The sequence below is a fragment of the Rattus norvegicus genome, chromosome 1 (assembly GCF_036323735.1).
Source record: "Rattus norvegicus strain BN/NHsdMcwi chromosome 1, GRCr8, whole genome shotgun sequence".
In the NCBI taxonomy this organism is placed as follows: domain Eukaryota; kingdom Metazoa; phylum Chordata; class Mammalia; order Rodentia; family Muridae; genus Rattus; species Rattus norvegicus.
Window position 1 is genome coordinate 236,960,581 of NC_086019.1, and position 19,322 is coordinate 236,979,902.

The 19,322-nt window shown below is 36.4% G+C and overlaps 1 protein-coding gene across 9 annotated transcripts in view; it reads right to left on the reverse strand.

Annotated features, from left to right (window-relative positions):
- Brd10 (bromodomain containing 10) overlaps positions 1-19,322 on the reverse strand; it is a 79,895-nt gene that overhangs the window by 56,061 nt on the left and 4,512 nt on the right. For 8 of the 9 annotated variants that reach the window (XR_010053666.1, XR_010053671.1, XR_005499640.2 and 5 more), the window contains exon 2: positions 4,733-4,933. The exons of the other annotated variant lie outside the window; for it this stretch is intronic. Coding sequence is in view for 3 of the 8 variants with exons in the window: in NM_001419462.1 (NP_001406391.1) it covers positions 4,733-4,933 (201 nt within the window). In the remaining 5 variants the exon portion in view is untranslated. The remainder of the gene's footprint in view (positions 1-4,732; positions 4,934-19,322) is intronic. 9 annotated transcript variants of the gene reach the window in all.

Here is a 19,322-nt window from a genome sequence, read left to right on the forward strand (position 1 = left end):
TGTCAGCATTTTCCTAAAGATAGCTAACTATAAATTTACAAGCTCAGTTATACCCCCGGCCCTCAATATAGTTTAATGTGCAAATCACAATAGAATGAGTAGAGCATAGATACTGTTAAACCAATAAACAATCTCCTTAGTTTAAGTGAAGGATAAATGAACTAGATGAAGTCAGAAACAAAAGACATATATAGACATGAAAGATACTTGGGAGATAAACTGTCATAATCTTGGAGTGTATTCAAAATGCATGTAAGAAATATGAACATTTCCAGAATGAACTTCAGATTTCTAACCTGTACAGTACAATAGATGGTAATATCATTCACCAAAAAAATGGCACTGCACTGATGCTGAGTCTAGGAAGTAAGCCTGTGGGTTTATAACTGAGTCAGATATGAACAATTTAAAGATACTGTACTAAGTAGCTTTAGTTTGCCTCTACATTCACCCCACTCTCTGCTGTACAGATGATCTACAGGCAACCTCATCCTCTTGGTGCCCTTGAATTCAGTCAATGGAGACCTCTGAGAACTGATCAGAAAGTATTTATTTTATTCTTTTGGCTCCCTCCTTAGCTTGAGTTGAACCCTTTAATAAGAGATGTCACACTTTCAAAAGAATTTTTCATAACTCCTTCCTAAGTACCAGAAACTACTCCCTCAAATGATTCCGTGAAGCAGCAGGGAAGAAATGCTTCCAAATTCATTTTTACAAAGCCAGTCTTATTCTGATATCAAAACTAATAAAAAGACAACAACAAAAAAGAAAACTACAGGGCAACATTCTCGATTGACATATATGCTATAGAATTCAATAAAATACTAAAAAAACCCCAAACTGATCAATTAATATGTACAATATATTTTATGTTGTGTGCGTGTTACACGCCTGTGGCATTGTGAAGGCAAAGTTAATGTTGTTCTACTGTGCTCCATCATATTCTGTTGTTTTGGTTTTGTTTGATATCTCTGATATAGGGTCTTACTATGCAGTCCTGCTGTCTTTGAATCTATGTAGAATAGGGTGGGCTGGAACTCACAGGAATCCACTTGTCTCTGCTTTCCAAGTGTTGGAACTAAAGGCATATGCCATCACACCAGGCACTTCACCTCATTTTATGGAGAAAGGGTCTCTTACTGAATAAAAACATGAAATGCTAGTGTGAAAATAATATTCTACCTAAGTACACAGTTTATGAAAGAGCTTTATTTTTGATATCAACCCAAACAGCGGAAAACACACACTATCACTGAAGTCAATATAGTCTGCTAGTATAATACAATTTTCCTTTTTAAAAATTAAAAGTGTGTGTGTGTGTGTGTGTGTGTGTGTGTGTGTGTGTGTACCCGAATGTGTACATCCATGCATATGTACAGATGTGTGCAGGGGAGTATGTGCTTGGTCTAATTACAGAGATTGGTATTGTGTGTCTTCCTCTATCACTTCCAACTTATTTTTCTGAAGCAGGGTCTCCCACCGAGCTTGGAGCTCACCAATTGCTTAGACTGACTGGGTGGCACAGCCAGGGGATCCTCCTGTTTCTGCCTTCTAGTAACAGATATGTGCTGCCACATCTAGCTTTTTATGCATGTAGTCAGGATCAAACTCGGGTCCTAATGCTTCACCAGCAAGCACTCTACCCACTAAGCCTTCTCCTTAGGCCGAATTTGGTTTTATGAGATAGGATCATAACACAGACCATGTTGACCCTCAAACTCCCAGTGAAGCCAAGGATGACTTGAATTTCTGATCTTCCTACCAACTCCTTCCAAGTGCTGAGACTATACATGTACGCCACCATGCCCAGTTAATCGGTACAATAATGGGTTAATTTTTATAATTAAAAAATTACAAGTATGTAGTAACATTTTACATTAGATGAAGCACAAACTGACAGAATTAAGAAATAGCCAAAGGGGGGTTGGGGATTTAGCTCAGTGGTAGAGCGCTTGCCTAGCAAGCGCAAGGCCCTGGGTTCGGTCCCCAGCTCCGAAAAAAAGAAAAAGAAATAGCCAAAGGTCACTTACACTACATACTTACAAATTTCTATGTAATTACAAGTTAAAATGACTTATAATACAAAATATTATGGAAAGAAATTAGAGGAAACAATCACCAAAAATTAATCAGTAATATCTGTGCAATATTAATCAAAATCCCCTCAGACTTATTTTTTTTTATATAGGAACTTACAATATTCTAGAACTACATGGAAAAGTAAAGGTCATAATACAGACAAATGTAAAAATAAAAAATACAGATGGAAGGCTCACATTATCTAATTTTAAAGCTTACTATATAAAGTTGAATTCAAATAGTACTCAGTATTAGTATCAAATAAACAGTCATCAAATTAAGCAGAAATAGTTCAAACGTATTTATATATAATTGAATTCAGAATGAGTCACAAATACTTGTTCAATTAATTTCAATAAAGATGCATAAAGAATTCAGTGGAAAAATAATAGGTTTTCCCCCAATGAACGATATTGGCAAAACTGGTTACCGGTATGAAAAAATTAGTTTTATACTTTTCTCACACTACACACAAAATTTTAACTTCAATTATGTAATAAATATAATCATAAAAATGGAAACCTAGAAACTTCTGGAGGGAAAAATTTCATAACCTCAGTTACGTCTATAGTTTTTTATACAGTTCACAGTAAGTGTAAATTAAAAAAAAAATCAACTGAACATCAAAGGTAAAACTTTCTTTTTGATATACAAGGAAAACAGAAAGGCAAGTCACAGTTTTGAAGAAACATCTGCCAGTCATATTTGTCTGGCAAATGACTTGTATTCTGAGTATATAAAGAATGCTTACAGGGTTGGGGATTTAGCTCAGTGGTAGAGCGTTTGCCTAGCAAGCACAAGGCCCTCGGTTCGGTCCTCAGCTCCAAAAAAAAAGGAAAAGAGAAAAAAAGAATGCTTACAATTAAATAAGAAAACATAAGGGAGTTGGGTGGTGCATGGGACATTTCATGGACAATGTTCCACAATGGCTTATTCTCCTCTGCTTATTTGTGGCACAAATATATGTAAGGCTGAAAGAAAAGATGATCTGGGACTATTTCTAGCCTCTCACTATATATTCACACTTGGAAGATTAAATGTCTGTCATCATCTCAATACCTTTATTCTTAGACAAGTTCTCTGTTTCTTCTCATTTTCAAACTTACAGTTTCTTTGCTATTCTGACTTTTCTGCAAATCACAGTGTGGTGTCCTGCTTAGTAACACAGGCATAAGAGATGCTCAAAAACTATGTGACTCTGGGCAAACTACTTTATTTTCTGTGACTTGGGATACAAACTGACACACATGTTGAGAGCTAAGCCTGGCTCAGTAAATACTACACGTTTTCTTCCTTATTAGTATAGAGTCATTCTTACTGTGTATGGCTGGCCTTACTCACAGAGGACCACCTGCTTGAGTCCCGAGGACTGGGATTAAAGGCAAGTTCTACCACACACACCCAGTTGTGCCCTTGCTCTATGTCTACCAAGGCAGGTATAAGGTCCTATTAGGCCTTCCCAGAGTAATCTCATCTCTCTCTCCTCTTGGTGACTAGTAATAGAGGCACTGCCTGCCAATTTTCTGGTTACTCCATTCCAATCAATTATGCACTACTGTCATGTTAATTTTAATTCTTTCTAAAAATCCCCATATCCTATAGCAGAAAAACTCTGGGCTACATACATGTGGGGAAATGTATCCAGAGTTGTATCCGAAATGAATCACCGCTAAAAAAAGCTAAGATTACTGAAAGTATCATGACTGTGTTTTAGCCCTACAATTATCAAAGCAAGTTACATTTATTAGTATAAGAGGAGCAAAATGGTTTAAATTGCTTCCAACTAGCACTAGCAAAACCTAACTATCTCAGCAAATATTCTTAGTATATTTGGTGTAAAATCACTACTCGATTACAGAAATGAGTTTCACTTACCTCTTAGGGGCTCTATTTTGCTTTTGTTACAAAGAAAATTATTATATAATGCCATCACTCTATGCTCTGGGGCACAAAAAGGTACCCACTAATTGAGTATGAGACTCCTTCCTGAGGAGTCTAAAACAAGCAGTTATCCAAGAAGTTAATAAATGAAGGAAATGGCAGAGGTGGATTTGTGTCATTCTAATTTTTAAACTTTAATTTTTTATTTTATGTGTATGGATGCTTTATGTCTGTGTATTATGTGCATGCCTGGTGCCTTCAGAGGCCAGAAGAAGATGCTAGCTTCCCTAGGATTCGAGTTAGAGAGCTGTGAGCTACCATGTGGGTCCTTGGGAATTAAACCCAGGTCCTCTGCCAGGTCAGCGAGAGCCTTTAACTACTGAGCCATCTTTCCAGCCTCTATGTCATTCTTAAATGTCATTATTTCTGGAGTTGGTAGTAATTTAAAGGTGCGTGTCCTTTCTAAAAATATAAGTCTATATAGAAAAACTGCTGTAATCTAAAGTTCCCCTGAGAAGATTTCTAAAAAACTAGAAAATTTTCTAAAAATTATTTTTGTATAGTGTCAAAATGATTGTTTTACAATTTAAAACTATACTTTAAAATAAATTTCACTGATTCATTAACAACTCATATTTTGTTGACAGTGCACTACTACTAAATACAGAATCCTACTAAAACGGGACCAAAACTGTGATATTGGCATATAAATGGAGCTATTCTTTTAAAAGTAATTCTTGTAAATCTGAACATTTAACATTTTAACATTTACCTTTTTTCTTCTTTTGCTCTCAGCTGTTCTTCCTGTCTCAAAACTTGAACCATTATAGACTCAAAAACTCCACTTGTCAAACCTGCCAAACTTCGAGGTGTTGACCGACGCCTTGTTGAAGTACATGCAGTTCCCTTCTCCTCCTCCAATCCATAATAGCCTCTAGATGTAACTGCTATCGTTGTCTTTTCTCTCAAGTGCCTTGGAGAAGAATAAGTCAATTCACAAGGTCAAATCTTCTGGATAAGCAACACACCCTTTCAACTAGTACCTTAAGTAGAATTTCTTTTCTGTCTACATACAAAATATTTAGTCAAACTTTCCTTTGCCATGTTTGAGATTTATCTTTCCCATACAAGAGTCTAACTCTTTCATATAAAATCCACTGAGGGGCGGTATCTCTTCTACATTTAAAAAATGTAAGTCTGAAGCATTCAAACTAAAGACTAAATACTAATTGTTGAATAGAAAGTTTTGTTTGAAATAGAGATCATATTGTTTATTAATGTATGAGAAATGTACAATGATCTAAAAACATTTTGAGAAAAAAGATATTTGATACATAAATACTTTGGGGAAATTATTAATAAGTGCAGTATTACAATACATAGCAATTATATGGGCTGAGAATAAGGAATTATAAGGCCCAAGGAGAACAGCTGCCTAGCAATAACAGATCATGAGTAGATGAATTAGAGGTTCATTTTAATGTGTTTTTACAAAGTGATCTAACTAATTCTGTAACATTACTTATCAATACTAATGAAAGAAAATATTAATAGAAATATGAATGAACAATGTAATGAAACCTGACTTCTGACTGAACTGTAAAAAGAATTTATAACTCTAGAATTCCTTTCCAATCTCAATGCTAATGTGTCTTTTACAATATTTTTACTAATTCATTGAAATACTGGTCTAATGCTTAAAAATAGTATCTTAGTTCACTTAATTGTTCACAAATCATCTTAATGAATCTGAAATGACTAAAAATATTTATAATAGACTTAAGGATATAATTCAGAGGTAGCAAGTGTTACAACCCTAAGACTGATCTACAATACTGCCTCCCCTACCCCCTAAAAAAGGAAAAAAAGTCAATAAGAACATATTTATCCTGGAAAAGAAAACATTATACTGACCTTGCAAAGTTTTAAAGGCTAGTCCAACTACTGATTTTTAGGACTATATTTATTATATAAACAGTAATTATAAAAAAATTTCAGGCCTGGTGGTAGTGGTACATGCCTTTAATCCTAGCACTTAGGAGGCAGAGACAGGCAGATCTCTGAAACAGAGGCCAGCCTGGTCTATAGAGTGAGTTCCAGGATGGCCAGGGCTACACAGAGAAACTGCCTCAAGTAAGCAAGCAAGCAAACAAAAAATAAATTTAAAAAATTCAGATAAAATCTCTCTTCTACCTTTGTAGAGTATGCCAAAACCTCTAAAAACTTCACACATGTTCTTTCTACAACGGCAAACTCAAGTCAGTACTTAAGGCATATCACTCAAATCCTCAAAGACACTCAAAATACTATGTAATAATTTATAATAATAATTCCCACCTTGCAGCCCTTCCCACTCTTGAGTGTTCTTACTTTACCTTAACAAATCCATATTCCCTCTGTTTATGCAACCAGACACACAAAAAAGAACTTATATGAATTAAATGTTGGCAATAGTTGTATTTCCTTGCTTTTCTAAAAACTGTCGAAAAGATTACTGAAGCATAAACTTTTATACTATAAGATATAATTAAAGCCCCGACCTTTTTATACAGTGTCTACGTTGACTTATGACTATAAATTAGAATAACTTATCAATCTTACATTCACTGGCACCTAGATTCCATGAATGGATTCTATTGAATTATTGTACTAGTGTTTTTTGTTACAAGGATGTAACATTAACTGATATAGCTTTATATAAGATAAGAATATTAGTTTTCTAATGGAGAATCTGAGCCAATCTGGTTTGCTATTTCAGGCAGTCATCTTTTTTTAAAAATTAATATTTTAATTTAAAAATTTACATTCATTGTATATTTGGAAGGGCATACATGCCACAATATGCCAGTAGAGATGAGAAAATAATATTGCTTTCAAATATCAGTACATTCTTTCTACCTTTTAACAGAATTTTACATTTATGTATTTGTGTGTGTGCGTGTGTGTGTGTGCGCGTGTGTGTAGGCTGGTATGCATGGAGGTCAGAGGACAATTGAAAATTGGTTCTCTTCTTCCACATGGAGGTTCCAAGGAGTGAACTCTGGTTATTAGTCTTGGCAGCAGGACCTTTACCTGCTGAGCCATCTCCAAGGCCCAGATTACATTCATTAACATACCTTAGAACCAATTCATCTGAGGACCAGGTGCTTATATATAAACTCACAAATGTAAAAAAAGATTTTGAATAAAATCACAAATAAATGATCACAAATAAATGGCATCTAGAAGTATGTGTGCTTATTTATGTATGAGTTCAATTTCTTAACCTAGATTACCACAAAGGCTTCAAGACAAGGTTTTTTTTCCTTTCCTTTTGTTCTAGGAATACAGAAACCTGCATAACGCTTTTAAAAGTGAGTTGGAGTATGTCATTACTTTGCTGTCTCCTCCTAAATCTTCCAGTTCTACTTGTAACACATCTGCTGTTCTTATTATCTAAGACCTTATCTCCTTAAGGTCACCCTTTCTGCTTTTCTAAGCCTTTGTTCTCTATGCTAGCAAAGTCTCCCATTGGCTCTTAAGCACACCAACATTCCCATTTCCCTAGAATCTTTGCACTCCATTACTCGTCCATAAAAATACTCTTCCCCAGATGCTTACATGGAGGCCTCTCATTTCAACCATTTTTTAGATGCCACCAAATCTGAAAGGGTTTCTAATTATGATGTTTAATAACATCTCCCCTATTACTCTATGACCTTATACTGGTTTCTTTGTCTTTATGTTACCTATCAACACAGTGTTAAATAGTATTTACTTAATAACTGTCTACACCCCACCCCTGGCAAAACTCAGGGATCTATGCAAAATAGTAAGCAGAAACTTTTAGAGCAGGAGTCGATGGATGACTCCAGGAAACAGTTGTCTTCCAGACACAGCAGGACTGAAGCATCTATGAACTGGCTGAGATTGTGGCAGCACACACAAGACCCATGAAACAGACCCAGTTCAGACAGGGTCGAAGCACTGAGGGGAAAATTTAGACACTGGCTCTCAGCCCTAAGCAAAAATTGCAATTGGCACCTGTTAGCACTTCAGAGTAGGCCCATGCCCAAGAGTAGTTGCCCAACACAAAACAAACTCAATGGTACTTTTGTACACTTTTTGTCTTAACTTGCTTTGGGCCTTTTGCTTATATATTTAGCTTTCGTTTCTGGGGTGGGTCTTGTCTGATTTTCTTGATTTTGTTTGTTTGTTAAAAAGAAAGGAAGGGGGGAAAACAAAATTGAGTACACAGGGAGGTAGAGAGGATCTGGGGAGAAGAAAAACATGATCAAAATATATTGTATGGAATTTTTTTTCAATTACAAAAGTATCTATTGAGGGTGGAGAGATGGTTCAGTGGCTAAGGAAGGGTACTGGCTGCTCTTTCACAGGACCCAGGTTCAATTCCCAGCACCTATGTGGCAGTTCACAACTGTCTGTAACTCCAGTTTCTGAGGATCTGACTTGCTTTTACAGACATACATGAAGTCAAAACACCGAAATAAATAAATAAATAAATAAATAAATAAATAAATAAATAAATAACCAACCAACCAACCAACCAACCAACCCTATCTATCCCCAACCAGAAGGAAAGGTCCAGGAATTCAAGGGATTTTTCTCTCATTATTGACTGTACTTTTTGACCACAAATTATAATATATATATATATATATCTTATATATACACATGTTTGTATGTGTGAGTACACATATATGTATGTGCATGCATGTTTAAATATCTTTGAAATGATACAAATCAAGTTTTAAACTCCAACCTATGTATATTTGTCCAAAATAGGAGTCCTGAGTATGTTTATGTTATTTGGTCTTTATTTATTAGAGAATAAAGCCCTATAAATTAAGATAAATAATTCTCCCCTCAACTCTAAACAGGAACTGTCACAATGATCAAGAACCATATAAATACACTAAAATAACTCTTCCCTTAAAAAAAAAAACCAAGCTATTTTCTTCCTATGAGGAAAATTATTTCATGAAATCAGTAGGACAGTGGTTTAAAAAGAATATGCCAACTATACACGAAACCTTATAATAATTATAGCTGACTCGCTGAATTTTTATCATCATTTCTAATTTTTCCTTTAAAACATAAAATGTCTATGCTAATACATTCTGAATTTCAGAATTCAGAGACTAAATTCTACTTACAATGACTAAAACAAGTATTAACAAGAAGCAAATTGATGTTAAGTAATTAATACTGAAAACTGATATAAAGTATACTTGCTACTTACTTGATAAATACACAAATACCTATTAAAATTTAGAAATGCTTCCACTATTGAGGTGGGTTTTTTGGTATTACTGAAGGTCGTGTGAATGCCATTGGTAGTACAACTACTTGTACAGAGTACAGCTAAACATCAGAGAATATATTTAGCATAAACAAGGCCCTGGATTCAATCTTCCGCGAGCATGTGCGTGCACACACACAACACACACACACACACACACACACACACACACACACACACACACACACACAGTGTGAACACATATCCAAGAGAGAGCACAATTAAAATCTGGAAATAAAATTAACCTAATCTGTTTAATATTCTAAGTGAAAAGTCTCACTTTGTGAACTCATTCATTTAAAGAAAAGTTAAAACATAGTTGTAACTGTTATCCAGGGTCCTACAGTAAGGAAGGACATGTACAAGTCAGTGAGTGTTGTTTAATGCAGGGACTATTTACAAATGTGCAGGCAAGGCTAAGAGAAACTAGGAAGAAATGATGAAGTGTTCCTGGATCCTCCATAACAAGGAGTTTTTCCCACTCTAAGCCTAAAAGAGGAAGAGAAGGGAAGAGGGAGTAGTTAACAGACCAAGAGAACTGTAATTAAAGAAGAGCGCCACACAACGACTGAGCATAGTTACTCACAGTCTGAAGGCCAGGAAAGAGGGAGATGTTAAATACTCCTACCTCTTGGTCCTCCTGTCAGTGCCTTCCGTTGGCTGAACCCAATCAGAAGTCAGGGGACAAGGCAGACCAGTTGATGCAGTCCTTAGAAATCAGCCTCCTGGGGCACAGAACAGAGTATACAAGGGTGGAGACTGCACTTGGAGAAGTGTGTGATGACTAACAGCAAAGCACAACCTGAGTATTAGTTTTCAAGAACAACTGAATGGAATTAGAAAAGAAAGAAATTTGACTAGGGACTTCAACAAAAACTAGGGCGCATTTGATAGATAAGCGATATGGTCACTGCAGTGTGGACTTCCTCCATCTAAATGTATGCATCTTCGTAAGTTCTGAGCTGCACTAGTCATTAAAACCAAGTATCCAAATAAACCTAGCATAAAAGAAGTTTCAACTATCTTAACAGGCAAGTATTAAACCAAACCTCGACAAACAAATCACAATGCTCTCATAAAAAATAATTTTTGTACTACTAATGCTTGAAGAAATGGTTACTTGCAATTTATAAATACAAACATGCTACAGTGCACATGCTAGTTCTTTTCCCTCTTTCAAAGATCAGCTTATAAAAATTTAGAAACCTGACAATGGCTTGGTGAAACCAATCATTTTGTACAAATAATGTATACTAATTTTTTTTAAAGTTTGGAGACTGCTGCTTTCATCTTAAACTACTTGATATCCGAGATTCATTTTTTTAGAAAAAAAGAAAATCATCTGTAAGAAAGCACTAATCACAACCCCTTATTTTCTTCTGTCCCTTCCCTCTGTCCCTCCAGTTATTATTCTTACTCACTTTGAAATCCTCAGCTCACCCAGAAAACTAGTATTTTGTCTCGACTTTCACTGGCTCTAACAGAATTCAGCTTCTTTTCACTAGTCATAAATAAGCTGGAATTCAAAACACATTAACACATTTTCCTCTCTCCCTTGACCAAATTTCCCATGTATTTAGTTCCTTTTGCGTCCTGGCCTAAAGTCCCTCTGCTCACATACGTCTACTACTAAGCACTACTACTGAAATCAAAGCCTTGTGCTTTAGTTATAAACAAATGGATTCAACCTAGACAAAGACTACTTCTTTGAAAGTAGTTAACATCCTCTCTTGGCCTCATAGCAGCCACTTCTAATGCCATCACTATGCAAAAGTTTCACCCTATCACCCACCACAACTCAGTAAGGTAGTTCTTCAGTAAGATAGCCATTAATTTCTACTTTTGAAAAACTAAGACTATCTGAGTTGAGGCATGTGTCAATGTTTCAGTGAAAAAGATCTCTGATCCAAAACCAATTGTTGCACAGGTTTTCAATATTCGTATTTCATGAATTCTCCTGAGCATTCCTTTAGCATAAAATCATGCCCAAGTCTGATTAAAATCAGTCACTCCCCTTGAAAATATTTGAATATAAACTGCTAGTCCTTTGATTCACACTGCAGTCTAACATGGCAACTGCCTGCACATACTTTACTGACTCATTCTTCCCAGTCTTGATAGGAAATTAAAGGGATTCTTCCCAGTTCTTATTTTACTCAAGTTCTCTTACATCTAGTCACTCTTTTCTAAAGATCATTAACTGTAACTTAACACAATTAAGACTTTTTGGAATAGGAAAGTAGAGAGGGAATATCCATTCATATAATTCAAGTCCATTCAGATATCTACTGAACAATAAAGATTCAGCAATGAACATAATGGCAGTTTATGTATATGGAATTAAAAGTATATATATATATATATGCTTTTAGTACACACACACAGACACACACACACACACAGACACACACACACTCACTGGTATATTCTGGCTGAAACAATGGTGACAATACTAACAAAAACCTAAAAGAATTCTGAAAGCCAGAATGGAAAACAAAGACTTGGGTTAGAAACAGTAAATATTTTTGAGGTAGCAGTTATTTAACTAATTAGAAAAGTTCTGCTGGGAAGTTGTGCCACACACCTTTAATCTCAGCACTCTGAAGTCAGAGGCAGGTAGATCTCTGAGTTTGAGGCCCACCTGGTTTACAGAGTGAGTTCCTGGACAGCCAGGGCTACACAGAGAAACCCTGTCTCTATAAAAAAACAAAAGAAAAAAAAAGTTCTATGGACAGAAATAAGTTCTTTTTTAAAAGAGAAGGAGGCTTAAAATACTGACCTGGAAATCTTTTGATAAGTAAAGCCATAGGAAATGAGTAATGTATCTAGAAGGATAAACGTGGAAATAGAAGTTCTTAAGGTGCAATTACAGGAACCACCTACATATCAAGGAAAACCCAGCAAAAGCATACTGAAAAGATGAGGTAAGGAGTAACTTAAAAATGTGCAGTCAGGGGTTGGGGATTTGGCTCAGTGGCAGAGCGCTTGCCTAGGAAGTGCAAGGCCCTGGGTTCAGTCCCCAGCTCCGAAAAAAAGAACCAAAAAAAAAAAAAAGTTGCAGTCAGAGACCACAAGTTCAATTGCTAAGTGACTTAAACTCTTTAATTTTCCAAGTCGACTGAGAAAGAGCAAAGTAAAAGTCAAGGATTGAGGAAGAAGGCATTTATCTTTAGTAAAAGTCCAAGACAACTTTAATAGGAACTAACTTCAAGTTAAACATTTCTATGCCTTAGATATTAATCTATCAAAACAGCAGATCAATAAAAATACTACCCACAACTAAAGACAGACCACTATAAGTTTTTAAAATCACACATTTTGAGCTTTGTACCAGGAGATAAATACCCATGATACACAACTCACAGACCATAGGAAACTTAACAAGAAAGAAGCTCCAAGTGTGAATACCTAAAACCCACTTAGAAGGGGAACAAAAATAATCATGGGAGGCAGAGGAAGGGAGGAACCTGGGCAAGAAAAGGGAGGGGAAAAGGAGGGACAGGATTAGGTTTGGGGAGAGACAGAAGGGAAGTCCAGAGGGCCAGGAGAATGAATTAAAATATGCAGCAGTGGGGGTTAGGGGATAGGGGAATCTTGAAAGCTCTGGGATATGAGAGGCTACCAGGACTCAACAGGGATGACATTGGCTGAAGTGCCCAACAGTGAGGAGACAGAACTGGAAGAGACCACCTCCAACAGATAGATATGACCACCAGTTGAGGTAGGGGGTCACCCCCACCTATCCTCAAAATTTTTAACTTAGAATTGTTCCTGTCTAAAGGAAATTCAGGGACAAAAATGGAGCAGAAAGAAAGGCCACCCAGTGACCAGCCCAACTTGGGATCCATTCCATGGGCGCACACCAAACTCTGACACTGTTACTGATGCCATATTGTGCTTGTAGAAAAGAGTATGGCATGGCTGTCCTCTGAGAGGCTCTACCAGTAGCTGACTGAGACAAATATCCAACCTATCAAGTTACTAAAAAGACAAACTTCTTTAGAAAAATAGAAGAAAAAGAACTCCAGGTAAAATATTTGTTTTGACAGAGGACCCATTTTACCAGATATTAAAGGATTTTTAGGGTCTGAAGACAAGGACTCACTGAGTAAAAAGCAGTTGTTTTGCAAACCATGAAAGCCCAGGTAAGAAAATCTGGGTGAGGCAATAGATACCTGTAATCTCAGCATTATAGAGAAGAGAGGGTCCCTGGGGTTTATCTAGGTCTGCCTCAAAAGAGGTGGACAGTGTTCCCGAGGACGACACCTAGGTTGTTCTCTGGCCTCCATACAAGTGAGCAGATGCACATCATGTATATTTCTCTCTCCCTCTTTCCCAACATACACAGTAAGAAACTTAAAATCCTAAAATTAAAGAAATACAGATGTATAAAGATCAGCAACAGAATGGAGAGTTCAAAATACACCCAGGATGTTGTCATAAAGATGGTATTTCAAAACAATGAAGAAAAGTGATGTTGCAGCAACTGGCTGCACACGAGAATAACAAAACAGCTGGTATTCAACTTCATTTCTTGACTCACAAATTCTAGATAGATCCACTCATTTTTTTCACCTTATTTATGCCTTCATTCATCACCAGTTAAGACATAGGTGGTGTGACTACGGCCTGGTACAAGTGCTATAGTAAAGATATATAAAATTAAAGAAAGCAAATATACCTAAGTACTAAGTTACAGACTCTCGGTTTAGTCAAGAATAATTTTTCTGAGGAGGTGACAGTGGAAGCCAGTCATGCAAAACCAAACCAAAATAACAACAACAAAAAATGTAGGGATATATGTTTAAAATAAAAGATCAAGTCCAAAGGCCATGAGATGAGAAATGGTTTAGGGGGGATGAGAAGGCTTGCTGTCAAGCCTAATGATCCAAGTTTGATCTTCTGAACCCATGTGATGGAAAGAGGGCACTTCCTCTCCCCAGTTTGTCCTCTGTCCTCCACTCTAGAGACAGAGCACCTAAATACTAAATAAATAAATGGACAGTGGGGAGTGGTGGGAAGGTGGACTGGCAGATTTGTAGGAAGAACAGAGTTAGATTCTTTAATATACCCAAAATGCCAGTAAAGCACTTCTTATAAGAGTATTTACTAATTTCCCTCAATATGAATTTTTAAATGGTTGATGGATAGAAAATGAACTCAAAGGAAAAAGAAATTAGGAAACTACAAGTAAGAAATAGCAATGGCTTGAACTTAGGCAGCAACATTAGAAACACATAAAGTTGAGAATTAATTGACAATTTTAGTAAGGGAAATAAATGAAATGGAAGAAACTTGAAAAAACACAAGCGTTTTGGCCAGAGCTACACAGACTTAGCAACAGTAAAATTATCACTACTACCATAACAAAACAAGCCATAAGAACAGGTTTAAACATGGTTGAAATGGTTATTAGATACCAATTAGATATAGGAAACAACTATGGTCTCAAAACAGTGATAAACTGTACTGTAGTGAAAGGAGAGTCGCCCCCCCCAAAAAAAGTGTGCATGTGTGTACAATATACATACGTATGCAGGTGCCATCCCCTGTGTGTAGGTAAGGTATGTGGAGAGCAGAAGTTGATCTCTTACCACATGTTCTAAAACAGGACTTCTCTCTCACTGACCTGGCTAGACTGGTTGGCCTGCTAAGGTCCTCGGCATCCTCCCATTTCTGCTTCCCAATACTGGGATCACAGGAATACATTGCCACACCCAGTTTTTATGTGAGTGCTGAGCTTCCCAATTATACATAAAGCACCATATCTCCTAAGCTAGCTCCCTAGGTCAAAGAGATTTCTTAAAACATTTTTACTACTTTCTTATAGCATTTAGCTTTTGCTACCAGATATCTCTATCTATGTCTATATATAATTTCTTAAATTAATAAACAATTAATGCAAACAATCACTGAATTGTCAATTAGTTTAATTAGATTTCCATAACAGTTATGTATCCTGCTATTGGTTTGGCTTTTGAGACAAGGTCTCATCGTGTAATTCTAGATAACCTATAACTCACTATGTAGACCAGGCTGCTCTCAAACTCAAAGATCCATCAGTGCCTGGCCTACGTGATTTTTTTTTAGTAATATTACAAATACTGTAAATTCTATGACACTAAGTCTCTAGTCCCTATGCCCTGAAACTCCTTATAACCATTTCCTCCCCAGTCTTGTCTCTCAGGAGATTCCTTTTTTCTCAAGCCCTACATCTCTGGCAACACAGCACAGTGGTTAAACACTGGCTGTTAAGCCAAACCACCTACAATCCTATTTAGGTCCTGCCACTAATTAGTCTGGGTAAACTAATCTGTTAGTACCCAATTTTTCCATTTATAAAACAATTCATGAAATCAGTAATTGCCTTTCTAAAGGATTCTATTTTATGTATATGTGTGAGTGCCCAAAGAAGACGGAAAATGTTACTAAATCCTCCAGAACTAGTTAAGGGTGATACGGAACCTGATGTGGCTGCTGGAAACTGAACTGGTAATCTCTGCAAAGCAACTAAGGTTTTTACCCTGTGACTCAGCTCTCCAGTCTCTCAACAACTATCTTAAGAGCTATGAGAACATAATGTATATAACGCCTTTCAAACAAGGTTGCAGTGACAATAAATGTTAACTATTGTTAAAATAATGTTAGATGTAATTTCAAACATTTGCTAAGATTTTATCTATATTACAGGCAACCAAGACAGGCTTTTTCTACTCCTTGCCCTAGACCAGTGGTTCTCAACCTGAGAGTTGAGACCCCTTAGGGGTGGGTGGGTGGGGATGTGACTGACCTTTTCATAGCTGAGTTCCTCAAGCTGCTCTCTGCCCTCCACAAGCATGGTGTGTGTATGTGTGCACAAATATACATACACATACAAATAAATAAATACAATAAGAAATAATAAAAAATAGAAACAAATGTATGAAATGCCACTGGGAAAATAATATTCTAGCTGAGTGCACATTTTGTGGAAGATTTCTTGATGTTGCCCAAAAAGGCTGAGACTATATACTGTCACAAAAGTCACATAAGGTGCTAGTAGACTCTAATTTATTCTTTTAAAATACTTGTGTATGTGTGCATGTCTGTGTGTATGCATGGGTTGGTGCAGACATGCATATGTAGGTCAGCAATCAAGGCTGGATGTCTTTCTTCACTCAACATGTTTCTATTGTCATTATTTATTTACTTTTCTGTATATAAATGTTTACCTGCATGTATATATGTGCACTATATGTACGTACCTAGTGCCCAGGAAGGCCATACGACAACACTGGATCTTTTAAAACACATTGTGGAACCACCATGTGTGAGCTTGGCATCAAAACTGGGTCTTCTGTAATAGCAACAAGTGTTCTTAACCACCAAGCCGTCTTTCTAATCATCTCTGCATCTGTTTTGAGGCAAGGTCTCTCCCTGAACCCAGAGCTTACCAACTGGCTACACTGGCTGGCCAGCAAGTCTTGGGAACCTATCTGTCTCTGCACTGCCCTAACTCTCTCACAGTACCACCAGATCCAACGTGTCTGTATGTGAATATCAATGACTATAACCTCTAGCTCCTCCGGCTCTCCTTTATTTTCACATGCCTACTAATCCAACTTTTACTTTCATGGTATATGATATGCCCTACACCATCATATACACAAGAAAAAAAATCATATGATGATTTGTCTTTGTGAGACTGGATTAGTTTTGAGATTTTTTTCAATTGTTAACCTGCTAACCTGCCAAGTCTTTTGCAAAATAAAACTGTAGTTCCTACAAATTAGGATGCTATCATTTGAAACAAAATTTATCTTTAACAAATGGAATGTATCTAAAGAAGAGGGCTATCCTTCAGGAAAAGAAGATCCCAAGCAAATGTCATGTGCCTGATTACCAATTCAGACACTTCCTGCATTTTTATCTCTTAGCACTGCTTTTCACTGATTTTAACATAAAAGACAAACCTGACAGATAAGCAAGACTTATAAGGTGAAGCAGTTTTATTTTCTATATTCACTATTTTTAATCTTTTAGTGGATTCCAACACTAAAAGGGACAAATGTGAACTCTAAGACACAATAACATTTGAGAAATAGTATCCGAATGGTTCTATCTGGAAATACTTTCAGAAGTCTGTACTCAAAAGCTTTAGGCAGTAAAATCTGGATTCAGTCCTTAATACTAGCTATTTTAAATCTTTAAAACTGCACCTAGAAAACTTGTGGGGTTTTCTACTTTGAGTGAAATTTTAAAACAAAAAGAAACAACTGCAATACATGGTCCCTGGGGAAAAAGCAAGAGACTAGAAGGACAACTTAAACACCTGCAGCTTTACGGTGCAGCTACAACTATGTACGCTAAGTAGATCACAGCCTGACGATCCACACTCAAACCCAGCTTTTAACCTACACTTTATTCAAATTTGTGAATATTACTTTTTCAATAAAATCTTTCAACATACAAAATAACACGGTTACTATATGAACTTCAGGAGCATAGGCAGGGCGTTTTAAACGGGGTCAAGGATGCAGTTTAGCTGGCACAGGGCCTTTGTAGCATGCACAAGTCCTGGGGTTCAATCCCCAGCACTACAGTGAATTCAAGGTCGGCAAGACCCCATGGAAGGAAAAGGAAAGAGGGTGGGAGATAAATTAAGAAACTTTCTACTTAGCAATAACCACAATTAATTTTTTTATTTCTGTTGTTTTAAAGTAAATATACTTAATCTCCTTAAGTCTAAGCATGAATAATTCTAGAAAATTTACAAGTCTCAGGTGGAAGGTGATACCGCACCAGGTCTGGGTAGTAATATTACCAACCACTGAGATTTATTCGTCTTTCCCAACTAAAGCAACAAAGCTCAGGTAATTTAATAAGAATGTTAAAGATTTGTAATATTATACATGGTTGTGGACATTAAAAATGATCATTTGTTTTGAGTAATTCTAATTAAAAAAAAAACAGTCCAAAAATGATCTGGAAATGGAATAAAACTGTTTTTTTTGTCTTTGTTTTTGTTTTTGTTTTTTTTTCCGGAGCTGAGGACTGAACCCAGAGCCTTGCACTTGCTAAGCAAGCGCTCTACCACTGAGCTAAATCCCCAACCCTGGAATAAATCTTCTTAAAATTGTTTTTCTCAGGTATTTGGCAATAAGACTGGAGCTTAACAACCATACTGATAGGCTACAAAGTAAAAACACACTGCATTTTTATTGTAAGAACTCTATAATATTCTCAAATATTTTCAAGTGGAAAAGAAACCTTAGATAAAGTTCACAGTACTGAAAATAACACCTTTTATTGGTGCCATAATACAGTCTTTCTAGCTTTCTAATCAAGCTATCCAGCTTTCAATATATGGTGTATACATTTTAATCATAATTTTTATAATCTTTTTCTCTCCCAAAAGACTGTTAAAGACCAACGATTCTCATATAAAGTTCAGCCTTGGTAGCCTTGCCCAACACTCTACTCTTCTGTCTCAAGGTCTGTGTGTTTCTCTTTACCTATCAACCTGAAGGAACAAGATAATGTTTACCAATATATCTAGAGCTTTTATGCACTATCTAGTACAGAATTGCTCCATTACACATTCAATGATATCAATTTCATCTAGCTCAAAACTACGATGTCCTGAATAAGACATAATAAGACATTTTAAAATTCACTCCTGCCCCGAGGCTAATAGTTTATATCACGTCTATATACCTCTAACATTCTAGAACACAGTTCATCACAGCATTCCCAAAATACGCTCCCATGGAACATATAAGAGTTCTTTATAAGCTAAGCCAAGATTTCCAGTCAATCCCATAAAGTAAATTCAGAAATATTTATACTGTCAACTAATGTAGCTCATCGTCACTGTCTGTATGATGAGATGGATTTGTTATAACTTGTTCCTAGTACCAGTACCACTACGCTGCTCACTAATGGTAATAAGACATCCTCTTTACGGAGTACATCATCAGTGCTCAACAGAAAGCTCAATAGTATATGGAGCAGCTCAAAACAACACAAATGTTTTACATGTATTAATGGAAGGGGCTGTGGGTCCCACAAGTGGACATCA